Below are 24,955 nucleotides of genomic sequence, written 5' to 3' on the forward strand. Positions count from 1 at the left end.
GAAGCCAAAACAGTTTATGTCAAAACAAAAATAAATATGCAAAAATCTTTCCACAAGACACAACTGCGGAAAAATCAAGAGGAAATAAATTTTCAGATCTCAAGCTTTGCCTTGAAACTAAATGTCTGGAACAAATGTTTGATTTGCCAGCATTGTTACAGGGGTATGTGGACAAATGTAATTCCTTATCCTATGAACCAGACAAGTAAAACCTACAAAGGATTCAAAATCATTCAACACTCCATGTTTTTGCACTTGGCAGCACAAATTTTGAATTGATACACACTAAAAAATGTTCATGGTAGCTGAGCTTTTTCCATCCCAATAAATACTGATTTGAGACTCCTGTAGATCACTTTATAATTTGAAAGCAAAAATGACAAAATTGTTTCCCCCCTCTCCACAAAAAAAATACAACAGGATATTACCACAAAGTACCAAGTTAGGCAGGTTCTGCTTACTGCCATTTAAAGTCAGCATCTGTTCGTTAGCATCAAATGTCCCCATTTAAGCTTGGAATAAGGACAAACTGTACAGAAGTGATTATAGTATACAACAGAAGGCACAAAAATATAAACAAAGAAAGATTAAACTTGGATATTGTATGTTACAAGTTCAATTTGATTCCATAATTTAACTCTGCAAGTCTTCCTTTAGTAATCTGTCAAGGAATATGATCCACTCACAGTACAGTGGTGCCCCGCAAGACGAATGCTTCGCAAGACGGAAAACTCGCTAGACGAAAGAGTTTTCCGTTTTGGAGGTGCTTCGCAAAACGAATCTCCTATGGGCTTGCTTCGCAAGACGACAATGTCTTGCGAGTTCCTGCTGGGTTTTTTCCCTTTCCCCCCTTTTTTCTAAGCCGCTAAGCCGCTTATCAGCTGATCCGATCAGCAGATAAGCCACTAAAAGCAACTAAAAGCCGCTAATGGCGCTAATAGCGCTAAGCCGCTTTTCAGCTGATCCGATCAGCAGATAAGCCGCTAATAGCGCTAAGCCGCTTATCATCTGATCCAATCAGCAGATAAGCCGCTAATAACGCTAATAGCGCTAAGCCGCTTATCAGCTAATCCGATCAGCAGATAAGCCGCTAAAAGCCTCTAAAAGCCTCTAATAGCGCTAATAGCACTAATCCGCTAATCCTTCAATGGGCTTGCTTCGCAAGACAAAAAAAACCGCTAGACGAAGAGAATCACAGAACGGATTCTTTTCGTCTTGCGAGGCACCACTGTAATTCAGCAGAGCTCCTTTGCACCTAAGACTGCTACATCCAACTCATAATGCCTTGTCTTCACAAGAAGAAGAGAAGAAGAGTTTGGACTTTATATCCCACCTTTCACTCCCCTTCAGGAGTCTCAAAGCGGCTAACATTCTCCTTTCCCTTCCTCCCCCACAACAGACACCCTGTAAGGTGAGTGGGGCTGAGAGACTTCAGAGAAGTGTGACTGGCCCATGGTCACCCAGCAGCTGCATGTGGAGGAGCGGAGACGCAAACCCAGTTCCCCAGGTTACGAGACTACCGCTCTTAACCACTACACCACACTGGCTCTCACTTGCATTGCACAAGTGGAATGATTACATTTATCACAGCTCTCTCTTTTCATTAATCAAATCAACCCACAAAGTATCTTGTCATGAAGTAAAAAAAAAAATGATGATGATCCAGAGCTACAGTAAGTATGGTGCAAATTTAAGCTAAACAATTTCTTTGGTCAATGCTGGCTGAGCAAGAAACAAGGGTAGTGCATTCTGAATTACAAAGTAAATTGAGGTGGTTTGAGGAAGCCTCTAAGTCAGATCGCACCTCTGTGATGGATCGTGGAAGGCATCTCGAGTCTAATTGGAGACTCCCAAACTTTCTAAGTCACTCTGTAGCCTTGTCTGTCCCAAAAATACAGAACTGTGGTTTTGTTCATCTGAAGTCAATGGAGACTGGGGAAATGCTTAGAGCTCAAGACAGAGCTGGGAAGGATAGGGGAATCTTCATTTTGCCAAGCAGGTCTCTTTTAATCCCAGTGAATTATTTTTCCAACTCACTACAATCACAGTACTTTGAGGGTCCTGTGACTCCCCCTTATGCAAGTCAATGGTGAAATCTTTATCACATACCCAAAACTTCATGGGGACAGAAGCCCACCTCTCAAGAACAACCCTCTGGGTAAGATGCACACTGCTACATTGCTAGGGGGGATGCATCTACCCCATCCCTGTCTTCCATGAAGATTTATGTTACTTTATAGCTACTGTTCCCTGCCCCCTATCCGACTCTATGTCTATGGTTCTTTTGTACCTACCTCAAAACTACAAAGTTTGTTGAAGGAAAATCACTGCACCTATCATTCTAAAAACTGGTAGGCTTCAACCCCTCAGGTGGGATGCCCATGCCTGCAAATTGCTTCCAATTCTGACAGAAAATGAAAATTGTAGACTTTTTCTTCATTTTTTTAAAAAAAGCTTTAATGGACCCTGCACAAACTCCCCTGGGTGTATCTTACAATTTGGCAGACTGGATCAACTCGAGAGGAGCTATGCCAGTACAGTGGTGCCCCGCAAGACGAACGCCTCGCAAGACGGAAAACTCGCTAGACGAAAGAGTTTTCCGTTTTGGAGGTGCTTCGCAAAACGAATCTCCTATGGGCTTGCTTCGCAAGACGACAATGTCTTGCGAGTTCCTGCTGGTTTTTTTCCCCCTTTCCCCCCCCTTTTTCTAAGCCGCTGAGCCGCTTATCAGCTGATCTGATCAGCAGCTAAAAGCCGCTAAAAGCCGCTAATAGCACTAAGCCGCTTATCAGCTGATCCGATCAGCAGATAAGCCGCTAAAAGCCGCTAATAGCGCTAAGCTGCTTATCATCTGATCCGATCAGCAGATAAGCCGCTAAAAGCCTCTAAAAGCGCTAATCCGCTAAATCTTCAATGGGCTTGCTTCGCAAGACGAAAAAAACCGCTAGACGAAGAGAATCACAGAACGGATTCTTTTCGTCTTGCGAGGCACCACTGTACATTTCACCCATTTCCATAAAAAGGGTGGGAAGTTACAATCCTTTTTTGATTCCCCATTATGTTGAATAGGGAAAAAACAACACTTCTTTTTTTAACAGATCTAATTCATTCTTGAATAACAGTACAAACTGGAAAGACAGAGTGAGGCTCCAAAGTAGATCAGGCTGCTTCCCAATGGTACAGATACAATTGCAATCTCTGACCAGTGTTTACCCCACCAGAAACTATTTCCCCTACTTTTTCATGAAAATCTCACAAGCACTGCTTCCAAGGGTTGGTTAAACTAACATTTGCTTAGATCTTTCTTTGCTACATTTGATACATGCTATGTTTAAAGACGTAATATATCCCCCTTTTTTCTTTTCCAGTACCAATGGAAGATGTACAATTTCAGCTTTCCTTCTCAGGACTATTACAGTACAGTGGTGCCCCGCAAGACGAATGCCTCGCAAGACGGAAAACTCGCTAGACGAAAGAGTTTTCCGTTTTGGAGGTGCTTCGCAAAACGAATCTCCTATGGGCTTGCTTCGCAAGACGAAAATGTCTTGCGAGTTCCTGCGGGTTTTTCCCCCTCCCCCCTTTTTCTAAGCCGCTAAGCCGCTTATCAGCTGATCCAATCAGCAGATAAGCCACTAAAAGCCGCTAATAGCACTAATAGCGCTAATCTGCTAATCCGTCAATGGGCTTGCTTCGCAAGACGAAAAAACCGCTAGACGAAGAGAATCACAGAAGGATTCTTTTCGTCTTGCGAGGCACCACTGTATGTGGGCTAAAATGTCTTCACTGAGACACCTACTATTTGCACAGGGCCAGTTTAACATTTCATCTGCAACATACCAACAAAACCTACTGTAATACAGAGAATGTTCTTAATGTGCTCCTTAATGATTTCACATGGAGAGAACAGAAAAGAGTACATAAAAAATAATAGCATGTCTTCCTCAATTCAAAGAATAAACAGTTCCAACTTCAAGTGTAGTTCCTTATTTTGGAGCCAGGATCCCATATCTACAAATCATCATCCTCAATGAAATTAGAAATGGAATAGCAGTCAAGTTTAGAGAAAGTTATTCTAGAATTATCTAGCTATTTACATTTGTTGGTTTTCCAGAAAATTTTAAATTTTTGTTTCTATTTTTCCTGTGCAAATTAAGGCAATTTGAACCTGGCAATTTGCACACAAAAAATCTCTGATGCTCTACAGTGTGATCTCATTTAGAATGTTTGTTTTTCTTGTATTTAGAAAACAAAGCCAAAAACTCTGAAACTGCCAAGTTTGCCTAATACTGTATTTGCAATTGCCATCCATTTACTGTTACTAATGAAGCTAGGAAATGATTTTTTTTATAAGGAAACATTTAACACTGGAGGAGGGTCCAGAAAAAAGAATCTGCCCACATTCTATGCTTGAGAAATAGGGGGCTACTGGTATCTTCAGTCTGACTAGCGTTTTCTTACAATAAACTATTTTCAGACCTCTTATTGTAATGACAAAGGAGAAAGTAGGGTGTGATCTACAATCCAGTATAAAAAAACTGGCAGTGATCTATCATTTTAAAGAAAGAAAGAAAGAAAGAAAGAAAGAAAGAAAGAAAGAAAGAAAGGGAACTTTATTTCACAGATACAGTAGTTATGTTTGGATATCACCATGACAGATCGAAATAGTTGTTAGATGGACAAGTAAGTCAAACTATATTTTTATATTAGTTTACACAGATCTGAGGAGCATGCCCCGGGCTTCTCCGTCTTTCCCCTACTGTTGCTTTAAATCTCAGCTGACTTCGTGTCAGCATCCCAAAGCCCTTTCTCCACCTCTCTTTCCCCTGCTGTTGCGTTAAAGCCTTTCCCTTGCTCAAACTCATGGAGCGCTAAGGGGGCTTTCCCCCATGTGTTTTGTTATTTGCCTTCCTCGCTGTTTGGGGGGGGCGCTCCTTTCTTATTCTTTTCCTTGCATTTGAACTAGCGAGCAATCAGACACAGAGCTTTTCGTTTCCTGCCTCCCCCCCCCCACCACATCCCCCTCATCCCACCACCGGTGCTCTACTCCCCCCACCCCAAGAAGGTAAGCTGGCTTCAGAAGGAGGAAGGAGGAGGAAGAGGAGCCTGTGATGGATCCCAGGATCTCCAAGTCAATAGCGATGGTAAATGTGGCATGCCAGGTACCAATATCTGTTTTACATCTTAAATCCTCCTGCTGTTGCCTCTTGCTCACCACTTTAGGAACACTGCTATATAATTTGAGTGTCTTCTTGTATGCCTCTTTTATTGGCACTACCAATGGTCATTATGAAGATCAGAAGCTTCGGCTTCCATCTTAGTTTAGCTGCTCTATGCCTGAAAACTAAACTATATCTAATCTTAACTACTGATTGTTGTATCAACAAACAACGCAAAACCACCCCAACTTCTTAAGCTATGGTTTGAGCTTCGTTTCTTTCAACGTTACATATTTAAAACCACTCACACTTTTTCAGGTTCAGCTGACATGACACGGTGTGGTTAATTAAAAACAGAAATGAGAACCTGCAAGCCCCTCACAGCCATGCAGTGAGCATATGAGCCTGAGATTTGCTCTTGTAATGGTAAACTATGGTTGAGCAATATATCTGAAAAGATTTGAAATTGATAGGTGCATATGCCACAGTGGGTGAAAAAGCATTTGTGCAGGGAAGCTAGGCAGGCACACCTAATGGATTGGATTTTGAGTATTTTGGACATGGGGAAAGCCTGACAAACATCCTTATGTTTCATGTATGGGACCCAGAGCCTCTTGGGCTTACCAATCATAAGGTCCGGGGTGAGCTCCCATTGCTCTGTTCCAGCTCCTGCCAACCAAGAGTTCAAAAGCATACCAGCATGAGTAGATAAATAGGTACCACTGTGGCAGAAAGTTAAATGGCATTTCTGTGTGTTCTGGCTTCCATCACGGTGTTCCGTTGCACCAGAAGAGGTTTAGTCATGCTGGCCACATGACCTGAAAAGCTGTCTTCAGACAAACGCCAGCTCCCTCAGCCTGAAAGCAGAGATGAGTGCTGCACCCTATAATCGAGTTTGGCGGGACTTAACCGCTCAGGAGTGCTTTACCTTTTTTACCTTTGCTTATGTTTCATATGTGTATAGGTTTATATTTTGAAAGAAAAGCAAATTAGAGTTTTACCCACTAAAAACCGCAAGTGAGATATGCTGCTTGAGACAAATATGTAAATAGCTTTGATTTAGTTGTAAACACAGACAGTTAAAGCACCAAAAGTATCATCCTCAACAACACAGACCTCCTTCCCTCAACTGTGCACATGAGCAAAGTCATATTTACTTCACCTATTTTTAGAGCGGAGGAGTGGGAGAGGTGGTAGCAAATACATGATAAAATTAATGCCACTGTTGATTACATAAAAAGTCCTCCCCCCAAAAAAACCCGCTACCATAAAAATTACAAGCCTGCAATTATATCCTTCAGTGATTGATTGATTGATTGATTGATTGATTCATTCAGTCTCTTTCTCTTCCTCCGTATTATGACAATATACAAATGCAACCATTTTCTGTTCAGTGCCACAAGCTAGTCTAAAAGCCATTATTGTATTGTACTGCCTCTCCAAACTCAACTTATTTGCACTCCTGGTCACAGGACATGCTTTCAGGCCCTCCAACAGTGGGTGTGACACACTGACCCAGATTCAAAGCTTTACTGCAGATGAATGCTAGCAAGTGAACAGCTGTGAGAAGAGAATAAGCAATTGTATAAAGAACTTGGGGGCAGGGAGAGAATTATCTAAAATGCTTCATAAAACCATCTTCAAAGAGGTCATCTTACAATAATCTTTACTACATCAAGAAACGTGGATTTAAAATAAAATCTTCACCCAACTATATAAATTGTATATAAACTATATATAATTCCATTTATGAAATAGCAAATTGTTTAACATACAGCTGCTTGGAGGGTGGCATGCTATTCCAATAGCCAGGCAAATATCCTTAACCACCTACTATTGGACCACAGGACACAAATAAACCGCACTGGGTAAAGTTAAGAATCCCTCCGTGAAGGAATAAACTAACCTCTTCACAGTGGTACCTCTGGATACAAACACTTCTGGTTGTGCATGCGTCGGGTTACAAGCTGTGCTAACCTGGAAGTAGTTGCTCCCGGATGCGAACTTTGCCCCAGGATGCGAGGTAATGGCGCCTCATGTTAAGAACAGTTTCGGGATAAGAACAGACCTCCAGAACGAATTAAGTTCATATCCAGAGGTACCACTGTATTTTCTTGTTTCTATTATGGTATCATCTGCTTGCAATACTTACTTCCCCACCATAGGGTTTAATGATGGGATAAGCTTGTGACATATTGAAATACTTTGTACTGAATATATTTCAATCAAAATACTAAATTTTAACATTTATGTTTATTTCTTTAGTTTTTCTCTTCATTTACGAGAAAATAGCTATAGCAAAAGAAAAGAAAAAAATAAATATAATTTATATTGAACAGCTTACAGAGAGCATGAGACACAAAACCAGACCTAAGTAAAAATAATATATACTGTATACACTAAAATTACTTTCAGGTCTTTCACAGGTCTAACAAAAAATTATCTTGGGAAAGTTGACTAATAAGAGACAGAGAAGGTTAAAAAAGAAAAGAAGGAAGACCACAAAAATTTAACGTATCAATAATACTGTATTCTTTGTATAAGATAGTAATGTTTGTTTCAGATTATTGTTTGACAGGGTTAATTACACTATTTCACTCAATAAAAGTATTTCACAACGATTTAGTAACTTAATACCTTTGTGCAATGCCAGCTCCTGTTCTAAAAGTCCACTGTTGACATTATAGAGGTAAAAGACCCAGTTTTTCTTAATGTATATCACAGAAATGTAGAGTTGGAAGGGGCCTCAAGGGTCGTCTAGCCCAACCCCCTGCAATGCAGGAATCCCCCAGTTGTCCCTGGGTGGTCTTGATTCAACAACAGCCGAGTGCCAAGAGTCCCTTCAGCATCAGAGGGTGCGTGTTTGCAAAATGTAGTGGTACCTCCTTCTCCTTTAATCAATATATCTCCTTTAAAGGTATTTTCTGATTCAAATGCAAGAATGCACCTGAAAAATCAACTGCTTCAAAACTATGCTTCTATCATACGCACATGCATACTACAGTGGTGCCCCGCAAGACGAATGCCTCGCAAGACGGAAAACTCGCTAGACAAAAGAGTTTTCCGTTTTGGAGGTGCTTCACAAAACAAATCTCCTATGGGCTTGCTTCGCAAGACGACAATGTCTTGCGAGTTCCTGCGGGGGTTTTTTCCTCCCCCCCTTTTCTAAGCCGCTAAGCTGCTTATCAGCTGATCCGATAAACTGATAAGCCACTAAAAGCCGCTAATAGCGCTAAAAGCCGCTAATCCGTCAATGGGCTTGCTTCGCAAGACGAAAAAACCGCTAGACGAAGAGAATCACAGAACGGATTCTTTTCGTCTTGCGAGGCACCACTGTACTGTTATATTAAGACTAAATGTGTGGTTGTTCGTCTTAAAGTTTCCCAAATGCCCTAAGAACTCCCAATTTCCTATGGGGGGGGTGGGGGTAACATCCAATACATATATTATTACAATTGCCTCTTTAAATTTTAAGTGGGAACACTGTGGCAGTATTAGAAACTGAGGTGTATAAACTAGGAGCCGAATGGCTCCTGGAACCTGGGTTGCAGGTGCAAAAACAGAATGGGGAGTCACCAGTGCCCCCCCCCGCCCCAATGCAGCAGAGCACTTTCTATTTGTTTTTTCTAAACACATGAACTAATACACAATTCACAGCAGTGACACATTGTTAATATCACATTTTTAATAGCAGATCTTAACTGGACACCACAAATAAAAATGGGAATCAGTCTCAGCAACAGTAACCAACCATAAGTATTTACAAATACTGGTATGTATATGTGTGCGCGCATGCGTGTAATGTAATGTTACACACACACACTTCAGCAAGTACTGCAATCACAGCTAAATGTGTCTATTATATCAACATTATTGGAAGAACAGCCCTAACAGCACAATCCTAACCATTTTTACACAGAAATAGATCCTACTGAATTCAGAAGGGCTTACACCCATGCAAATAAGATTGGGATTGCAACCTAATTCATTATTTTTGAGCAGTACCTCTCCAATCGCAATACTCTGTAACTTTTTTACAGGACTGCCTGTACAGTTGCGCCTTCAAAATCCTGTTACATGAAAAGTTACATGAAAGGTTAACTGGCACGAGACATTTACCATGGCAAACTATGTAAATGTTGATGCATTTTGCATTTTAATATCCAGGATTTGAGAATCTCTTAAAACATTAAAAAGATTAATGTAAGCACCATCCAATCCGCCCTCTCTCCCTTGATGGGTGTTTTCTTGTGTAAATACAGCCAATGGGTCCCCAATATTAAAGAGTTTCCTCACAATACAACAAGGAGATGTCAGACTTTAATGTCTTTCTTTAAAATGCCACAATATTCCTCCTAATATTCCCCCCAAATAATGGGGTTTGGGGGAAGAGAGACCCCAGACCTCTCTAAAGCAGCCTTCCAAAGCAGCCTTCCAGGGCCTCATTACGGAAACAAGAAACGTGTTGAAACAACAACAAAACAACTTCCCCACTCTGCTTTGATTCCCTTCCCTTTCTCTGACCCCCAAAGCAAAGCTCATTTTGCTTAAAAGCACACCCATACACCCCTTCTCTTCTGAAATAAGGGGGGGGGGGTCAATCCAGCCCTCTCCTATTCAGGAACCAAAAGTGGAGCTGAAAATGGGCCTCCTGAACAGCAAAAGGCAGAGAGAGGTAAAAGCCAACTTGAATAAAATGGGGGGGGGGTAGGCACTGCCCTGCATAATCGACCACATGATGCCATGCATGCATGCACACCATTTGAATGGCAATGCCCATCAACCTGGGGGGGTGCCCCCCTCAAATATTTTATTGTGATGGTGTGGACCCCTTGGCCCCTAGGAGTTGGCTTCTATGGGCAGAGGGAGAGTTATGGGTGGGTTGAAACCACATGCAAGAGCTTTGCAGTTTGTGTTTGTTTGTTTGTTTGTTTGTTCACTAATGCAAACAGAACCACAATGGAGTCTCTTCAGCATATCAAAAGGCTTCAGGGAAGTAGCATGGAAAGGGGATGAAAGCAGCTTCCCTGGCTCTCTTGCAGTGAAGAATTATTTCACTAGTAAATGACGGAACTGGAAATCACTAGGTGGTGCTGTTGAGTCACCGAAAAACAACTGGCGACAAGTTCTAATCCTACAACTGTGGGTCCTCCTGAAAATGTGTAGAATGTAGATTGAAGTATACTGCAGACTGCTTTATTTACAACTGTTTCAAGCTGTTAAGAAAAAGAGGCTGGAATAGGTCAATATATAGGTGGACCATCTCTGAATCAAGCTCTCCTTCATTGGGCTCCAGCACGAGGGAGCTATGGATGTCAGCTTCCTCACATGGTGGCCCAACACTGCCAGCCGGCCACAGCTCCACTCCCAGGTCAGGCCTGACCCAGGGGCAGAAGTGGCAGGCTCCAGTGTGTGAGCGCACCGTCCAGCTGGGCCACGCACCCCCCGCCCCGGGCAGCAATAAGAGACACTATGCCCCTGTCTCCACTACAGGAGTTGCTTAGTGTTCAGACGTGCCTCCCCATCTTGTGTCCTTGAAAGTGTACAATACATTCCTCCTCTCTCTGCTATCTCCAGCCACTCAGAAAAAAGGTACACACTGATAATAATAAAGATGCTGCAGACTTTTTTCCTCATTGGTGGTGAGATGCTCACTTATTGTGTTGTTTGTATTGTTGAATGACTGGCCCAAGGACACCCAGTGAGCTTCATGAGTCAGTGGGGATTTGAACCTTGGTCGCCCACTCTAACACTTAACCACTGCAACTCTCTGCTTTCCTTTGCAAAGGAAAGGACTAACCTCCCTCCCAGTATTTCCTCCCCCCACTTTGCCCCTCTGCCTCTTCAACAAGAAAGTCAGACAAAAGAGAAAAGTGGTGATATTGGTAACATGAACCACTTTAAGTTGAGGGAAGAACAGTGAGTGCTGGAGGACCGGCTCCCTGCTGCAAGATCCTTTCTACCTGGCCTAGGGTGTGTGGCCCAGACTCACACAAACCAGCTATGAGAGGCTCCTGGGAGGCCAGAGTAACATCTGCTACTGTGAGTGCTGAAGGACCTGCTCCCTGCTGCAAGGCTCACTGGAACAAACTCTTGGGTTGGGGCGAGTGTTTAGGGGCTCTTAATGGTTTTACTGCTCCAGCTGCTGGAAAATGTTTTTAAACAGCTTTTAATCTGTGGAGCTTTAAATTTTGGTTGTGTTGTTTTGTTTTTATTGAGTTGGTTGGGGTCATTTTAATTTGTGTATAACTGTAAATTGTTTCTTTTTATTATTATTTTCTATTGGTTTATTGGTTTACTTTACTTTATAGTTGGCATAATATGTTTTGTTTTTAAAGGGAGAGGGTCAGGGCTGCCCCGGGAGTGGGCCCTAGCCAACAGAATGGCTGGTCCATTCTGACCTTACATTGACACGTGCTCCCACTAGTTCCAGCCTGATGGGTCATCATAAATGCGGTAGATGTATATCTTGCCCTTTTGTGTGACAGACGAAAGAGATCTATGATGCTTATTCTAACTTTAGATTTACCATCCGTCATTTCAGTACATGTCAGACCAAAGATACTGTATACCTGTATACAAAGATGCTGTAGTGTGGTGTAGTGGTTAAGAGCAGTGGACTCATAATCTGGTGAACCGGATTCAATTTCCCACTCCTCCACATGCAGCTGCTGGGTGACCTTGGGCTAGTCACACTTCTCTGAAGTCTCTCAGCCTCACTCACCTCACAGTGTTTGTTGTGGGGGAGGAAGGGAAAGAAGATTGTTAGCCGCTTTGAGACTCCTTAGGGTAGTGATAAAGCGTGATATCAAATCCAAACTCTTCTACCTAATAAGATGCCCTTGCAATCTGCTTTATATTGGATCTACCATACTGTCGGGCAGTGTCCTTATAGGAGAGCATCAATCCCACATTAGGAATCAGGTCATGGAAGTACCTCTAGTTGAGCACTTTTGCCAGCTGATGAAGAATTATCATTGAAACAGTTCGTTATCCTGGAAGAGCTGTTCTGTCTGCTGCTGTGCTCGGAGTACCCTATTGCTACGTTTGGAGCACCTATCATTGCATTTGTAGGATATTGACTGTGGAAAGGCATTTTGCCTCCATCTCAGTGATCTTTGATAGTGACTCACTACTCCTACATTCCTGTTCTTGGAACATTTATTTAATTCCTATTATTTGTGACTCCATGCATATATTATATGTCTTCTGTTTATGAATTTTGAAACAGTATAATGTTACAAATATTCTGTTAGTATATTATTAGTCGACATGTTGCTTGTTGTTGTTCAGAACAGAATGGCTGAGGCAGGTTCCACAGAGGGGAGGCATTGGGACATTCAATCCCAATTACAGGCAGGAGGAAGAGTTACACTAGGACGAGACTATGTCATTACCGAGGCAGCAACTTTAGTTGTCATCTGAAGACTATTCCTGCCTCCGGGTGTGCTCCTGACCAGAAGGATACAGGTATCAACAACGGTGTCCCATATGACCTTAAGGTGCTGCTGTGCAATGTCAGGTCAATGATTCCTAAGACCACTGCCATCCATGACTCGATTGTGGATGGAGGAATTGACCTGGCATGTGTTACAGAGACCTGGTTGGACATGTTAGGTGGGCCTGTTCTTGCTGCTTACTCACAGCAACCCAGGTCCTGTGGGCAGGTAGGGGGGTTTGCAGTGACTTTTAGGATGTCATTAGTTTTCATCCGGCATCCTATTAGGGAGACCCAGTTTGCCGAGTGCACGTTCTGAAAGTTGGGCAATAGGGTTAGCGCAGGATTCCTATTGGTGTACTGACCTCCCTGCTGCACCAAGGATTCCCTGCCTTGCCATGGCGGAGGCTGTTGTACATCTGAGCCATTTCGCACAGGATATTTTGATGATGAGATGGGAGTAATCATCCTCCCAACCGCCCCCCAGGGCTGGGGGGTCTCTTTGGCAACACTCCAAAATCGCCGCCATGAGCAAACAAACTCCTGTTTTTTAAGATGGTAATTCGGACTTAATTAACAGGCATGCTCTGAGTGAGGGAAGATAAACTTCTCTGCCAACTGATTCAGCCAGGGAGGAGCTAAAGGATTTGAGTGGAAGAGAGACTATCTTTACTATGGAACTGGTATGTCAGAACAGAAAGGGAGGGGGAGCCTCCTTTGTTTCTTTTTGATATAATGTGTATTTGCTATTTTACTTGGCAAATCCCCCTGGAAAGTCTGAATACCGATTATGTACGCAAGAGATACTGTACTGTAATATTGATCTAATTTTGATCTAATTATTAACTGTGTGGAAAAGATTTACGAATTTGCAAGTAGTTCTGATGGACCATTAAGAGCGGAAGATGGGAACTGAGGCTTCTAGCCAAAGTACAGGCCTATCTGTTCTAGTACGAGATGAAACGAAGGTTTGGACGTACACCTAGAACAACTAACAGAAAGCCAGATGTCCTCCATTTTGGGACGTGTCGTATTGGATAATTACTGACGTTAAGAAGTGAAAGTGAAAGACACGGAAGGAAATAAAACACCGACACAGAAACATACTGTTTTGATATAACTCGCTTGCTGGACGAATTCAGAGGCTGTGAAAACAAACTAAGGATTAATATTGGATTGAATTATGGGAACCACCTGGACCAATAAAGAAAGCAGTGCAAATGTGAGGTGATGGCAATCCTTCAACCTCAGAGCATGGGAAGTCAAACAAAGATTTATAATTTGGCTTAATATTTGGACTGTTAGATTATTTTATAATTCGGAATGTCTCTAATGTGGCCTTTATTGGATTATTAAATTGGAAAACTTAAGTATTACTTTTTAAAAAATGGATTCTCTGCCTGAGCTGCTTCAGGTCGTGTTGGATGTTCTCCTGGAGACACCTAGTCTGGTGGTTCTAGGGGATTCTAACATCCATGCTGTCCCTGAATAAATCTGGCCCTACTCATAGCCATGGGCATGTCTTAGATCTGATGTTTAACTCTGTGGATGATCTGACATTAAGTTCCAGTGGAACAAAATAAATGCCATGGTCAGATCATTTCCTGGTGCAACTAGACTTCTCTGCAACCCTTCCCCTCCACAGGGAGGTGGGACCAATTTGAATTGTTTGCCCCCACCAGTTAATGGATCCAAATGGCTTCCAGAGAGTGTTGAGGGATATATTATTCCATATTGATGGCCTCTCAGCTGATTCCCTGGTGGCTTACTGGAATATGGAGCTAACAAGGGCTATTAACTGTGTGGCTCTGAAGTGCCCTCTCCAATTGCATGGAGCCTGAATGGCCCTGTAGTTTTCCCCAGAGGTGAGGGTGATGAAACAGTTGCTGAGATGGCTAGAGTAGCAGTGGCAAAAAAAAACCAACCTCACTCTAAATTGGACCAAACACGAGTTAAGAGTTCAATGTTGAGCCTACCAAGTGGCGATAGTGATGGCAAAGAGGATTTTCTTCGCCACCTCTATTGCATTTGCGGGAAACAGGTCCAGGAGACTCTTTCAGGTTGTTCATAGTCTAACAGAACCACCTTTTCCATCAGTGTCCAAAAAGGATCACTTTTTTGCAGCTATAATCACTCAAGATTTGGAAAAAGCTAGACACCACTGTGGTAGCAGGGCCAAGGCAGGAGAGTGCCAGAGCTGTGTCTGGTCAGGTTGTATGGGATCAATTTCAACCTGTTACCACAGAGGATGTGGACAGGCTTCTTGGGCAAGTAAAACAGACCACCTTGATCCTTTCCCGTCCTGGCTCTTAAAAGCGAGACAGGCAGGGCTGGGCAATGGATTCTGTGGGGTGGTGAATGCTCCCCTCTCTGAGGAATTTTCCATGGACCCCTTTAAAGAAGCTATCATCAAACCGCTTCTTTAAAAAAGAGCTCCTTGGAGGAAAGGTGGAACATAAACGAAGGAAATAAATAACAGTCACAATACTATGCACTAGCCCAGTTGGTTAGAGTGCGGTGCTGATAATGCCAAGGTTGCAGTTTTGACCCCATAACGGATAATTGCATTGCAGGGGGTTGGACTAGATGATACTCAGGGTGCCCTCCAACTCCATGAGTCTATTCTATTCCCAGCAGCAAAGTAAAAAGCACAAATATAACTGTAGAAACAAGAGACAATGCCAACAAATGTTCCCACAACAACCCTGGCAATTCTGTTACCACCCACCAATCAAGACATTGAGCCATGACCATTTTAGGCTATGCATAGCATGCAGTTGGAGTGCAGTATGTTAGCGGGTGGCGCACTGGGACACCGGTGGTGCTGTGGTCTAAACCACAGAGCCTAGGGCTTGCTGATCAGAAGGTTGGAGGTTCGAATCCCCACGACGGAGTAAGCTCCCGTTGTTTGGTTCCAGCTCCTGCCAACCTAGCAGTTCGAAAGCACGTCAAGTGCAAATAGATAAATAAGTACCGCTCTGGCGGGAAGGTAAACGGCGTTTCTGTGCGCTGCTCTGGTTCACCAGAAGCAGCTTAGTCATGCTGGCCACATGACCCAGAAGCTGTCTGCGGACAAATGCCGGCTCCCTCACCCTATAGAGCGAGATGAGCGCACAACCCTAGAGTCATTCACGACTGGACCTAACGGTCAGAGGTACCTTTACCTTTATGTTAGCTCTAGCATCATATAAGCATTGATCTTCAGGCAAAGGTACAGCTATTGAAAATGTGCATCAGTGATTGTGCAAGTAATGGAAAGATTTTTTGGTCAGTTCCCTATCTGACCATCTGTATTTTACTTCTATTTACATCTATATATACTATAAAACATACTCAGTTTTTCTTTATACAGTAAATTAAGCTCACAGAGGCTTACAAAAAGTTCAGTAAACACAGGAAAACAGTCAAAATTCCAAAAAAATAAATTTCAGGTAAGAAAACCAGGTGCAAAATAAAAATAGGGAGACAGAAATTTCACCCACACTAAAAATTTGGCAAATGAAAAAAGTTCTTAACTGCTTGCTTGACACTTAAAAACAAGTGTGCCAACCAAAGATCCCTAGAGAGCCTGGGTGCTGCAGATGAATTAAAGCTAGGGCTTCAAAGGAAGAATTGGGAACAAATGTTTCTTTTGTATTGCAGAAGTTAATTGAAGTTCAAATCAACTGTAGTGGACTCCATCCACTTGTCAAAGTGGTCTGTGGAAAGTTGGCCATTTCTGGATCAGGCCTTCTGACTAGGTCAACTTGCCCTATGGGAAACTTTGCTGGATCTTTTTCGTCATATCAGGAAAGTGACCTTCACCTCTACACACACAAGTCCAAACAGACTGATTTCGTATTCTACAAAGCATTTGCTTCAATATATATAAAGTAAAATGTTTAATTTTTTTAATGGATGAGTCTTTTTTTGCAAAAATGCAAGTCTTACACTGTAAGAAAACAAAAGACACTATCTAACCACACTGGATATGCTTGTGTGCTCTCTCTTCCTTTTTATTTGTTTATTTGTGTGCTCTCTCTTCCTTTTTATTTTTATTAGTTAATAATATTTTTCTGGTCGGATGCTCTACTGTGTTACTGTAAACTGGGTGCTGGCATTTAGTTGGCCATAATTAGGCTCAAAGTTTAGACCTCAGGAGTGTGGCTTTTGAAGGGCTTGTATCAATTACATACTGAGAGCAGGATGTATTTTGCTGCTCTTAAAGTGCCAACCTGGATCTTACTAAAATATGTCACATTATCTAAGGTGTCTAAGAATTAAGTTTCTCCCACTGTTCCTTCATTTATCTCAAAAGTTGTTGCTTGCTCATTTGCCTGTGAAGCGTCTTGTGGCTCAGAGTTATACTTGAGTTGCTGGATTGGCAGCAGCATTAGAAACCAGGCACATTTTGTGACTGGTGTGGGTCGAATTACAACCACGTGGAGATCTCTGGATGCCAGGTTAGCTAGCGACTGACATCTCTATCTGGTTGGTCCCTCCAGTAGGGCTGGCCAATAATTGGTTTTCAACATTGCGCTATATCACCAGCTAAACATCACAATATACCAATATATCACGATGTCGATGTCTGAAATGAGGATGGAACTATGTAGCCGTATTAACTGGCTTCACAATTTTTCCTGCATCAGGATTCTTGCCAGTGCCTGAACTTGTGAATTGCTGCCCCCTGATTGAAGCTGGGGAGAGCTGAGCCGGCAGAGTTAACAGGGACTGCAGGAATTGAAAGAAGCATTGGTTGGATTCAGTTTTTCCCCACATTGTGATTTTTGCACAGCACACACACATTTGTGATATACTGTATTGCCAGGTCAAAAATTATGAAACCAACATTACGATATGGACTTCAAACCAGTTTTGGACGATAAATTGACATATCACACAGCCCTATCCTCCAGCTTTCTGAAGCAGGTAAGCAGAAGAATTTATTTATCGCATGTATATCTGAAGAGAAACCAGCTGCCACATTTAGTGGGCAGTCACTTTGAAGATGTCAAAGGGGGATTGGACAAATTAATAGAATATAAATTCGTCAGTGGCTACAAGCAGTGTTAGAAACTCAGATATAAAAGCCGAGTGCCAAATGGCTCCTTAAGCCGTATTTTTCAATATGACTTTTTGGTTCCTAAAATCCATTCTGATTGTGCAGATAAAATATAACTGATAGAATTCTACAGGATGCGGTATTAGTGTGTGAAAACAGTCAAGATCCAATGATCCCTAGGTATACATCTCCAGATAGTGGAGGCGTCAGGCACCATCCTGGCACCTTTACTTGATCGCAAGTGGTTAACAGCCAGGTGCAAAATGCACCTGGTGCCTTGCAAATCTCAAATGCAGCTCCCAGATAGCACCCAGCTGGTACTTGTTGACCACACTTCAGTGAGAAAGAAAGTTGTGAAGTTGCTTTCACTTTTAGTCACTTTCAGTCACATGGGTGAGAAGGGAGAAGAGGGGTATCTTCTGGTTATAGTTACATAGTGTCAGAACATTGTGAGCAGGCTTTCCTACCTCCCCATCCCCAAGCAAGACAAACTGCTGTAAACTCTTTTTATAATAGTACAGATGAGGAGGTCCCCACATTAAGCCTGTTGCTTCTGCTACACAAAGACAAGAATCTTGTGGTTTCCCTCTCTCCAATTTATTATCATCATCGTTGTTTTATTAATTGCCTTGTGCAATGTACAAAACAGCAAAAAAATTACACACAAATAGCTGATACTTTTAGAACAAAACTAAAACAACACAATATAAACTACTATCATCATCAATTTACATAATACATCGCCAGATTTACATTCACCACACTAACAGTGAAGACAAAAAGACCCACAGGCAACTTGAAAAAGAGTAACAATCTCAAATACAATTATTATAAATAAGGTAAAAAGGTAAAGGACCCTGGACGGTTAAGTCCAGTCAAAAGCGACTATGGAGTGCAGCGCTCAACTCGCTTTTCAGGCCAAGGTAGCCGGTGTTTGTCAGAGGAGACTCACTGAAATTAACTGATCCAAATTCGTCATGCTTTTTAACTTCAGTGGGTCTGCTCCGAATATGAGTGGATACAACCCATAAAAAAGCAACAATTACCATTTAAACCATTAACTTTTAACAAACTGTTCTGCTCAGACTAGGACCACTATTAAAGAACCAAAGTTAGCCATCTTCACTTATTTCAATGAGCCTCTACTACGACTATGATGCACTCTATTCATCGTGTTTTATACATATCCAAGTTTCACTCAGACCCAATGAAATGATAGGCCCAAAGCTAGTAACATTCATTCATTTCCATGGGTCTACACTGACTAACACTGGATACAACTTAATATTATATAACACCTGTGTCCAGCTAAATTCCATTCAAGAGCAGACCCCCTGAAGTGAACAGGACACGTTAGACACTTTTGAGTTGCCCAGGTTAAAAGAAAAACAACCAATAAATTCAATACTGTAAATAATTTGGTGGGTATACTCAGAGTAGGACTTGGTTTAATATATACATATGTTACAGGGGCAGCAAGTTGAGACATTTGGGATTCAATAATATGCTATTATATTTATACATAAATGTGTATGTATTAGTATATATTTGCCATTATATATGTGCAGGGTTTTTGGTGTGTGTATAGGGATATGTGTGTGTGTGTATCCCTATTATATGTGTGCTTGTGTGTTTGTGTATGCAATTTGCCTCTTATTTATGTGCATGTATCCCTATCATATATGTGTTCATGTGTTTGTGTATGCAATTCGCCTCTTATTTATGTGTGCGTGTGCATGTGTTTGTGCATGCAATTTGCCTCTCATTTATGTGTGTGTGTGCATGTTTGTGCATGCAATTCGCCTCTCATTTATGCGTGCGCATGTGTTTGTGCATGCAATTTGCCTTATTTATGTGTGCGTGTGCATGTTTGTGCATGCAATTCGCCTCTCATTTATGTGTGCATGTGCATGTGTTTGTGCATGCAATTCGCCTCTTATTTATGCGTGCGTGTGCATGTGTTTGTGCATGCAATTCGCCTCTTATTTATGCGTGCGTGTGCATGTGTTTGTGCATGCAATTCGCCTCTCATTTATGTGTGCATGTGCATGTGTTTGTGCATGCAATTCGCCTCTTATTTATGTGTGCGTGTGCATGTGTTTGTGCATGCAATTTGCCTTATTTATGTGTGCGTGTGCATGTTTGTGCATGCAATTCGCCTCTTATTTATGTGTGCATGTGCATGTGTTTGTGCATGCAATTCGCCTCTTATTTACGTGTGCATGTGTATGCAATTCGCGTTTTGTATGTGTCTGTAGGCCTGTATCTATTGACCTGCTATTGACTCCTGAACTCTCCTACAGCATTGGAAATACATACTGTGCAACCCTCAAAACACCCCACAAACAAGAATACAAAGAGGCAAGCGGGTCTCCTCGTCACACCAGTGCTGCAAATCCACTTCTCCCTCACATATGTTTTATTTACAAAGGAAGGGGGAAGGCAGCGCAGCGTCTGGGGGCCTTGACTTTCGACACTGATTTCCCCCTCCCAGCTCATCCCAAACTTGTGATTTGAGGGAGGGCGGCGTCCCATGAGGAAGCCTGAGGTAAAAAGAACGCGCGACCCCGACCGCCTCCCTCACAGAAGGAGCTACGCACGGCGTTGTGAGGCGGGGCTTCCGTTCCGAGGCGGCGGCGGAATCCCCTCCCCTCCCCCCCAGCTCTCCGCAGGCCCGGCCCCCTTTCCCTGAGGTAAAATAAGACATAAAGCGACAACACCCCCCTCCTCCTCCCGTCGCGATAATGAACGGCAGCCACAGCGACACCTCCACACACGCCCCCCCCCCCGCCGTCGCCTTCGCAAGGCCCTTACCACACTCGCCAACACTCTCGGCCCTCGGCCTTCCCGGGGCTGGCGACCACGACGACGACGCTGCCGCTGCAAGGCGCCGCCCCCGCGGCCTCCAACGGGTCTCCTCGGAGGCAGGTCCGGGGGTGAAGCAGTTGGGGCTGAGGGATGGGGGGGGAGGGGCGCCTCCGCCAGCGGCCGTTGCCAATCTTCTCCTCCTCCAACGGCCGAGGAGGTCCCGCCCTCCGCCGCGCGCGAGATTGGCTGGCCGCTGGCGAGTGAAGGGCAGGCGCGAGGACCAACTCCGGGGGGGAAGGGGGAGGAAAACACCGCCACGGCTGGCCACGCCTCCTTCTCGCTCTCCGTCAAGCCACGCCCCTTTCTCTTTTTTCCCTGGTCAGCCCAATGGCAAGAGCTCTCGAGCCTTTCCCCCGCCCTCTCCCTCTCCGACTCCGGTATTGGTTGAGCCGCAGGACCAATGAGGAAGGCGGGGGAAGGAGGTCAGTGGCAAGCTCCGCTTCTGATTGGGTAGAGGGCGAGGCTTAAGGTAGCCCACGGGACACGCCCTTTTCTGGGTCCTCCTCCTCCTCCTCTCGCACTGGGCTGGATGGTAAAGCCAGCACCGGCGGCCTACGTGAGGACGTGCACACACAATCAGCGTGCAGGAGGAGGAGGGGGCTGCAGGGTTATGAGAACCAATGAGGGAGGGGCCGGCGGCCTGCTTTTCCAGCATCGCGGGCGCCCCGGAAGGGAGGAGAGAATTGGTTTGCAAATTAGATCAAGAGAAGATCTGCACCCTTTCCCCCCTAATCTCTCCAATTCACCGCCCACCTCCCGCACCCTTGGCACAACGCATTGTTATTCAAAACAGTTCTATGAGCAAGGAGCGGGCAATGTAAATATAAATGGGGGCCGAAGGTCACCACAGTACTGCAAATCATAAAAGCATGTTTTGGAGGCTGTGGGGAGGGGATCATGAGATTTGGGACTCTCCCAAGGATCGCCCAAGTTCAAATGCGCGCACCTGGCAAAAGCAGCAGGATGAGCTTTCGCTTTCCTAATCTGCCCTTCATATAGATGTAGGGTATTGAGCCAGCTGGTATTCTTTGGAAGAGAAAGGACAAAATAAAAAATGCAGAATACTTCAAAACAAAACAGGAATTGGCTCAGAATTCAAGGGAAAACACATCATATGGTTATGGAAACAGGTTTCAGAAGGAAGGGTCTTTCATCTAGAGAAGGTGGGGTGGGGTGGGGCGTGCATAGGAACCCTCTTCAAATACTTGAGGGTCTCCTACAGAGAAGAGGCCAGACTAGATCAAATGGACCTAACAGTAAGGAGGGTAGACTCAAGTTTAAGATATGGAGGATAAAGAGAAATTCATGGACCCAACGGACTACAGGGAGAGGAGATCTATATGCTGCAGATGTTCAAGCAGATGTTGGATAGCCACCTATTGAAGAGTTGATTTATTATCTTACCCCATAGCCTTGTTTTAAAAAGAGAATGTGGTCCTCCAAGTGTCCTTAAGACTACAGCTCTGGCCACTGCATTTTTTAAATCTCTCAGCCAAAGTGTAAGCCATTGCCCTGAAACATAAATCTCACTTAGAATCACAACCAAAGCCAACCAACTGGAAGTCTAAGGAGTTCACATCTTATGATGAACAACTGTAAGCAAGAAAAGCTCCAGTTCCAACAAACGTCTTGCACTGTGAGCCTTAGCATCTATCCTTCTGTGTCCATTGGAAATTACTCCTCAGGACAGGCAACCTTCATATTTTAAGAGCCAGAATTGTCCCTCAACACTGGATAGCAAATTCCAAGTTTAATAATCTTGGCATCAGAAAGTACAATCCACTCTTTGTGTTTCTGTAACATAACTATTCTTTTCGGCCACAGCTTCCACAAGCTGGTGCCTTCCGTATGTTTGGGATTACAATCTCCATCAGCCTCGGACAGCATGGCCAATTGTCAGGGATGATGGGAGGCGTAGTCCATATGAGGGACAATAACTTCCTGATCCCTTGCAAAGGGATTATGGGATGAAGGCAGGGGCTGATGGGAGTATTATTATTATTAATAATTACATTTATTGGCCCCTTTTTACCAAGGTGATGTTAGTTTTTTATATATTACCTTAAAATTCTTCTAAGTGTTCATAACTGTATATATAAACCACATGTCTGAAACCCCAGATTAGATCCTGAACAAATTGACCTCAAAGATTTCTCTGCAAGGTCAAAGTGGGAAAACTCCCCATTGTCTCTTTCCTCACAAATCCTGTCCTCAGGGCACATTCAAGAGATGAACAGGGTGTGAGCCTGTGCCCTATGACCTAGATTCAGGAATTGAGTAGTTATAATAACAATAGCACGCCCAAAATCCAGATAATGCAATCAGGTATAGTGGTACCTCAGGTTACAGACTCCACTAATCCAGAAATATTACCTTGGGTTAAGAACTTTGCTTCAGGTGGTCTTGGACTCCAAGGTGGGCAATTTAAAATGTCTATATAAGGGCTTGCACACCTTTGTTCTGGGTCCTCTTCCTCTCTCCTGCATGTTATTTTCTCCTACCAATAGAGAACCTACAAAAGAACTCTATATGGGCTTGCGCGTACCCCATAAAGGGAAAGGAGCAGTTTTATTACTTGTAACAGCAACCTACAATATATAAGACAGACAGATACATACATAAAAGAAAAAGGGAAATTTAAAGACAATCCTATATTTAAAATGAAGTTTTAGCCTAAAAAATCTGGAGGGCACCAACTGGGAGCATAGTCTGGACCTTTATGAATCAGTTAGTTCTTCCACAACAAGCTATGCAATCAAGAACAACAACAAAAGTTTTAAACAAATTTATCTTCTCACCGTCTCTGAAATTGCTGCTGCTGCTGCTAGCATTTTTCCTCAGTTTGTAACCAGTGTTTATACCACATGCTAAAAACAGGCAGCCAGCTATTTCAAGATAAGGTTGTCAACTTCCTTGATTAAGTGTGGGGTAGGGGGAGCAACAGGTGGACTAAAAGTTATCTAGATCTCCAGCCACACAGATCTAATCATCACCAAACTAAAAACCGAATTCCAAAATTTAATCAGGCACATTCTCTTTGATACGAAAAGGTATTTTATTTTTGAGAACTTTTGTTTGTACAAAACTGTGGCATAATTCAAAAGTCATAAAAGTTTCCAAACAATATTATACATTTATAAGGAGGTAAAGAGGCTAAAAAAGTTAAACAAGCACATTTATTCCAGTCTGTATGATGTGAAGAATGATTTAGTATCAACTCTGCTTTATCCTGAGGTATTGAACTGTAAGGGTTTGGTACTGTTTGAAGCAAGAATGACCAACCACCGAATATACAACCAAGCCTTTCCATGTCTCATTTCCCATTCTAAGTAAGATAAAAAGGAATATTCAGACATGCACAAAGCAGGACACTGATCTAAAGCTAATGATCTAGAGCAGCGGTAGTGACATTTTTGAATCCCAGGAGCAAAAAAATTGTTGGCAGTTTAGAAAATTCAGTGCTTTTCCAATGTTCAAAGCTCAGTCTTTCACAGCAAAAAAAGCAGTAAAAAGGCACTTCCAAATGGCTTTTGTGTGTTCCCATATGGCACTATTAAGTAGGAAGCAACACCTGGCTGATTAAATGTGGAGACTGAGGTAGTAACTTTTACATAAAGACGGTTAAGACAAGTAACCAGTAGAGAAGGGGGCTTTTAGCAAAAAATGTCAACACTCCAAGAATCAAGGGGTCTCAAATGATCACTGTGGCGGGTCCTAAACGGACAATAGTAAAAAATGCTGTGATAACAGTTTTTTTAAAAAATGCTGCCACAAAAAGATCAAGAGCATCAAACTTAACAGTAAAAAAATCCATAGATCAAAGAGATTGTTCTAGCAACCAAGCCATGTACTAGGTTTTTAGTTTTAAAAGGAAATGACACCCCATTTTAAAAAAAACTGCAATTCCGTAGATTTTAGTAGCACACAATGAGAAATTTGCAATTCCTACAACCATGAAGGTTTCCTTTAAAAAAAGATGCAATCATTACTACAAAAATACATAAGCAGGTTCCTCAACCTTTATAGTTTTCAGGGAAGGGAGACAACAGTGACAGCTTTTCTGAAAGGCTATTTATTTAAATAAAACCCCGTCAAAAAACCCCACAAGGTTTTGCTTTTTTAAAAAAAAAAATCTTAATGAAATTAGAAGTGCTTTTTGGAATCACCGTCCATTGCCATAGCCAGGGAAGAGCTGGCTCAGAAGGGTCTGCAGCAGTTCATTCACTTGCATTGTATAGTTTTTGCCAAGATCATAACGGCAGGCTGGGCAGCTGTAGACTTCTGCTCGGAAGGATCGATCTAGGCAGTCCTGGGAAGTAAAAGAGACATCAAAAGGAGATTTTTTAAAAGACCACTAGCATATAAACAGGGACATAAAACCCATCCACTAAAGGTTTTGTCATAGCTATTAAAGTGCGTCATTTTTGTTTATTGATTGCCAAAAGCATG

General features: G+C 42.8%; 3 protein-coding genes across 7 annotated transcripts in view; 1 reads left to right on the forward strand and 2 right to left on the reverse strand.

The window, feature by feature from the left end:
- Positions 1 to 20,729, reverse strand: part of KDM4B (lysine demethylase 4B) — a 192,671-nt gene extending 171,942 nt beyond the window's left edge. For both annotated transcript variants that reach the window (XR_014003632.1, XM_081177635.1), the window contains exon 1: positions 20,453 to 20,729. The gene's annotated coding sequence lies outside the window, so the exon portion shown is untranslated. The remainder of the gene's footprint in view (positions 1 to 20,452) is intronic.
- LOC308577526 (perilipin-3-like) overlaps positions 1 to 24,955 on the forward strand; it is a 183,509-nt gene that overhangs the window by 89,333 nt on the left and 69,221 nt on the right. The window lies entirely within an intron of this gene.
- The window catches only part of UHRF1 (ubiquitin like with PHD and ring finger domains 1), a 33,028-nt gene continuing 31,610 nt past the window's right edge, over positions 23,538 to 24,955 (reverse strand). For all 4 annotated transcript variants that reach the window (XM_081177701.1, XM_081177703.1, XM_081177702.1 and 1 more), the window contains exon 17: positions 23,538 to 24,815. In XM_081177701.1, coding sequence (XP_081033827.1) covers positions 24,669 to 24,815 — 147 coding nt within the window. In that variant the 3' untranslated portion in view covers positions 23,538 to 24,668. The remainder of the gene's footprint in view (positions 24,816 to 24,955) is intronic.

Source organism: Podarcis bocagei (assembly GCF_964188305.1).
Source record: "Podarcis bocagei genome assembly, chromosome: 18".
Taxonomy (NCBI): domain Eukaryota; kingdom Metazoa; phylum Chordata; class Lepidosauria; order Squamata; family Lacertidae; genus Podarcis; species Podarcis bocagei.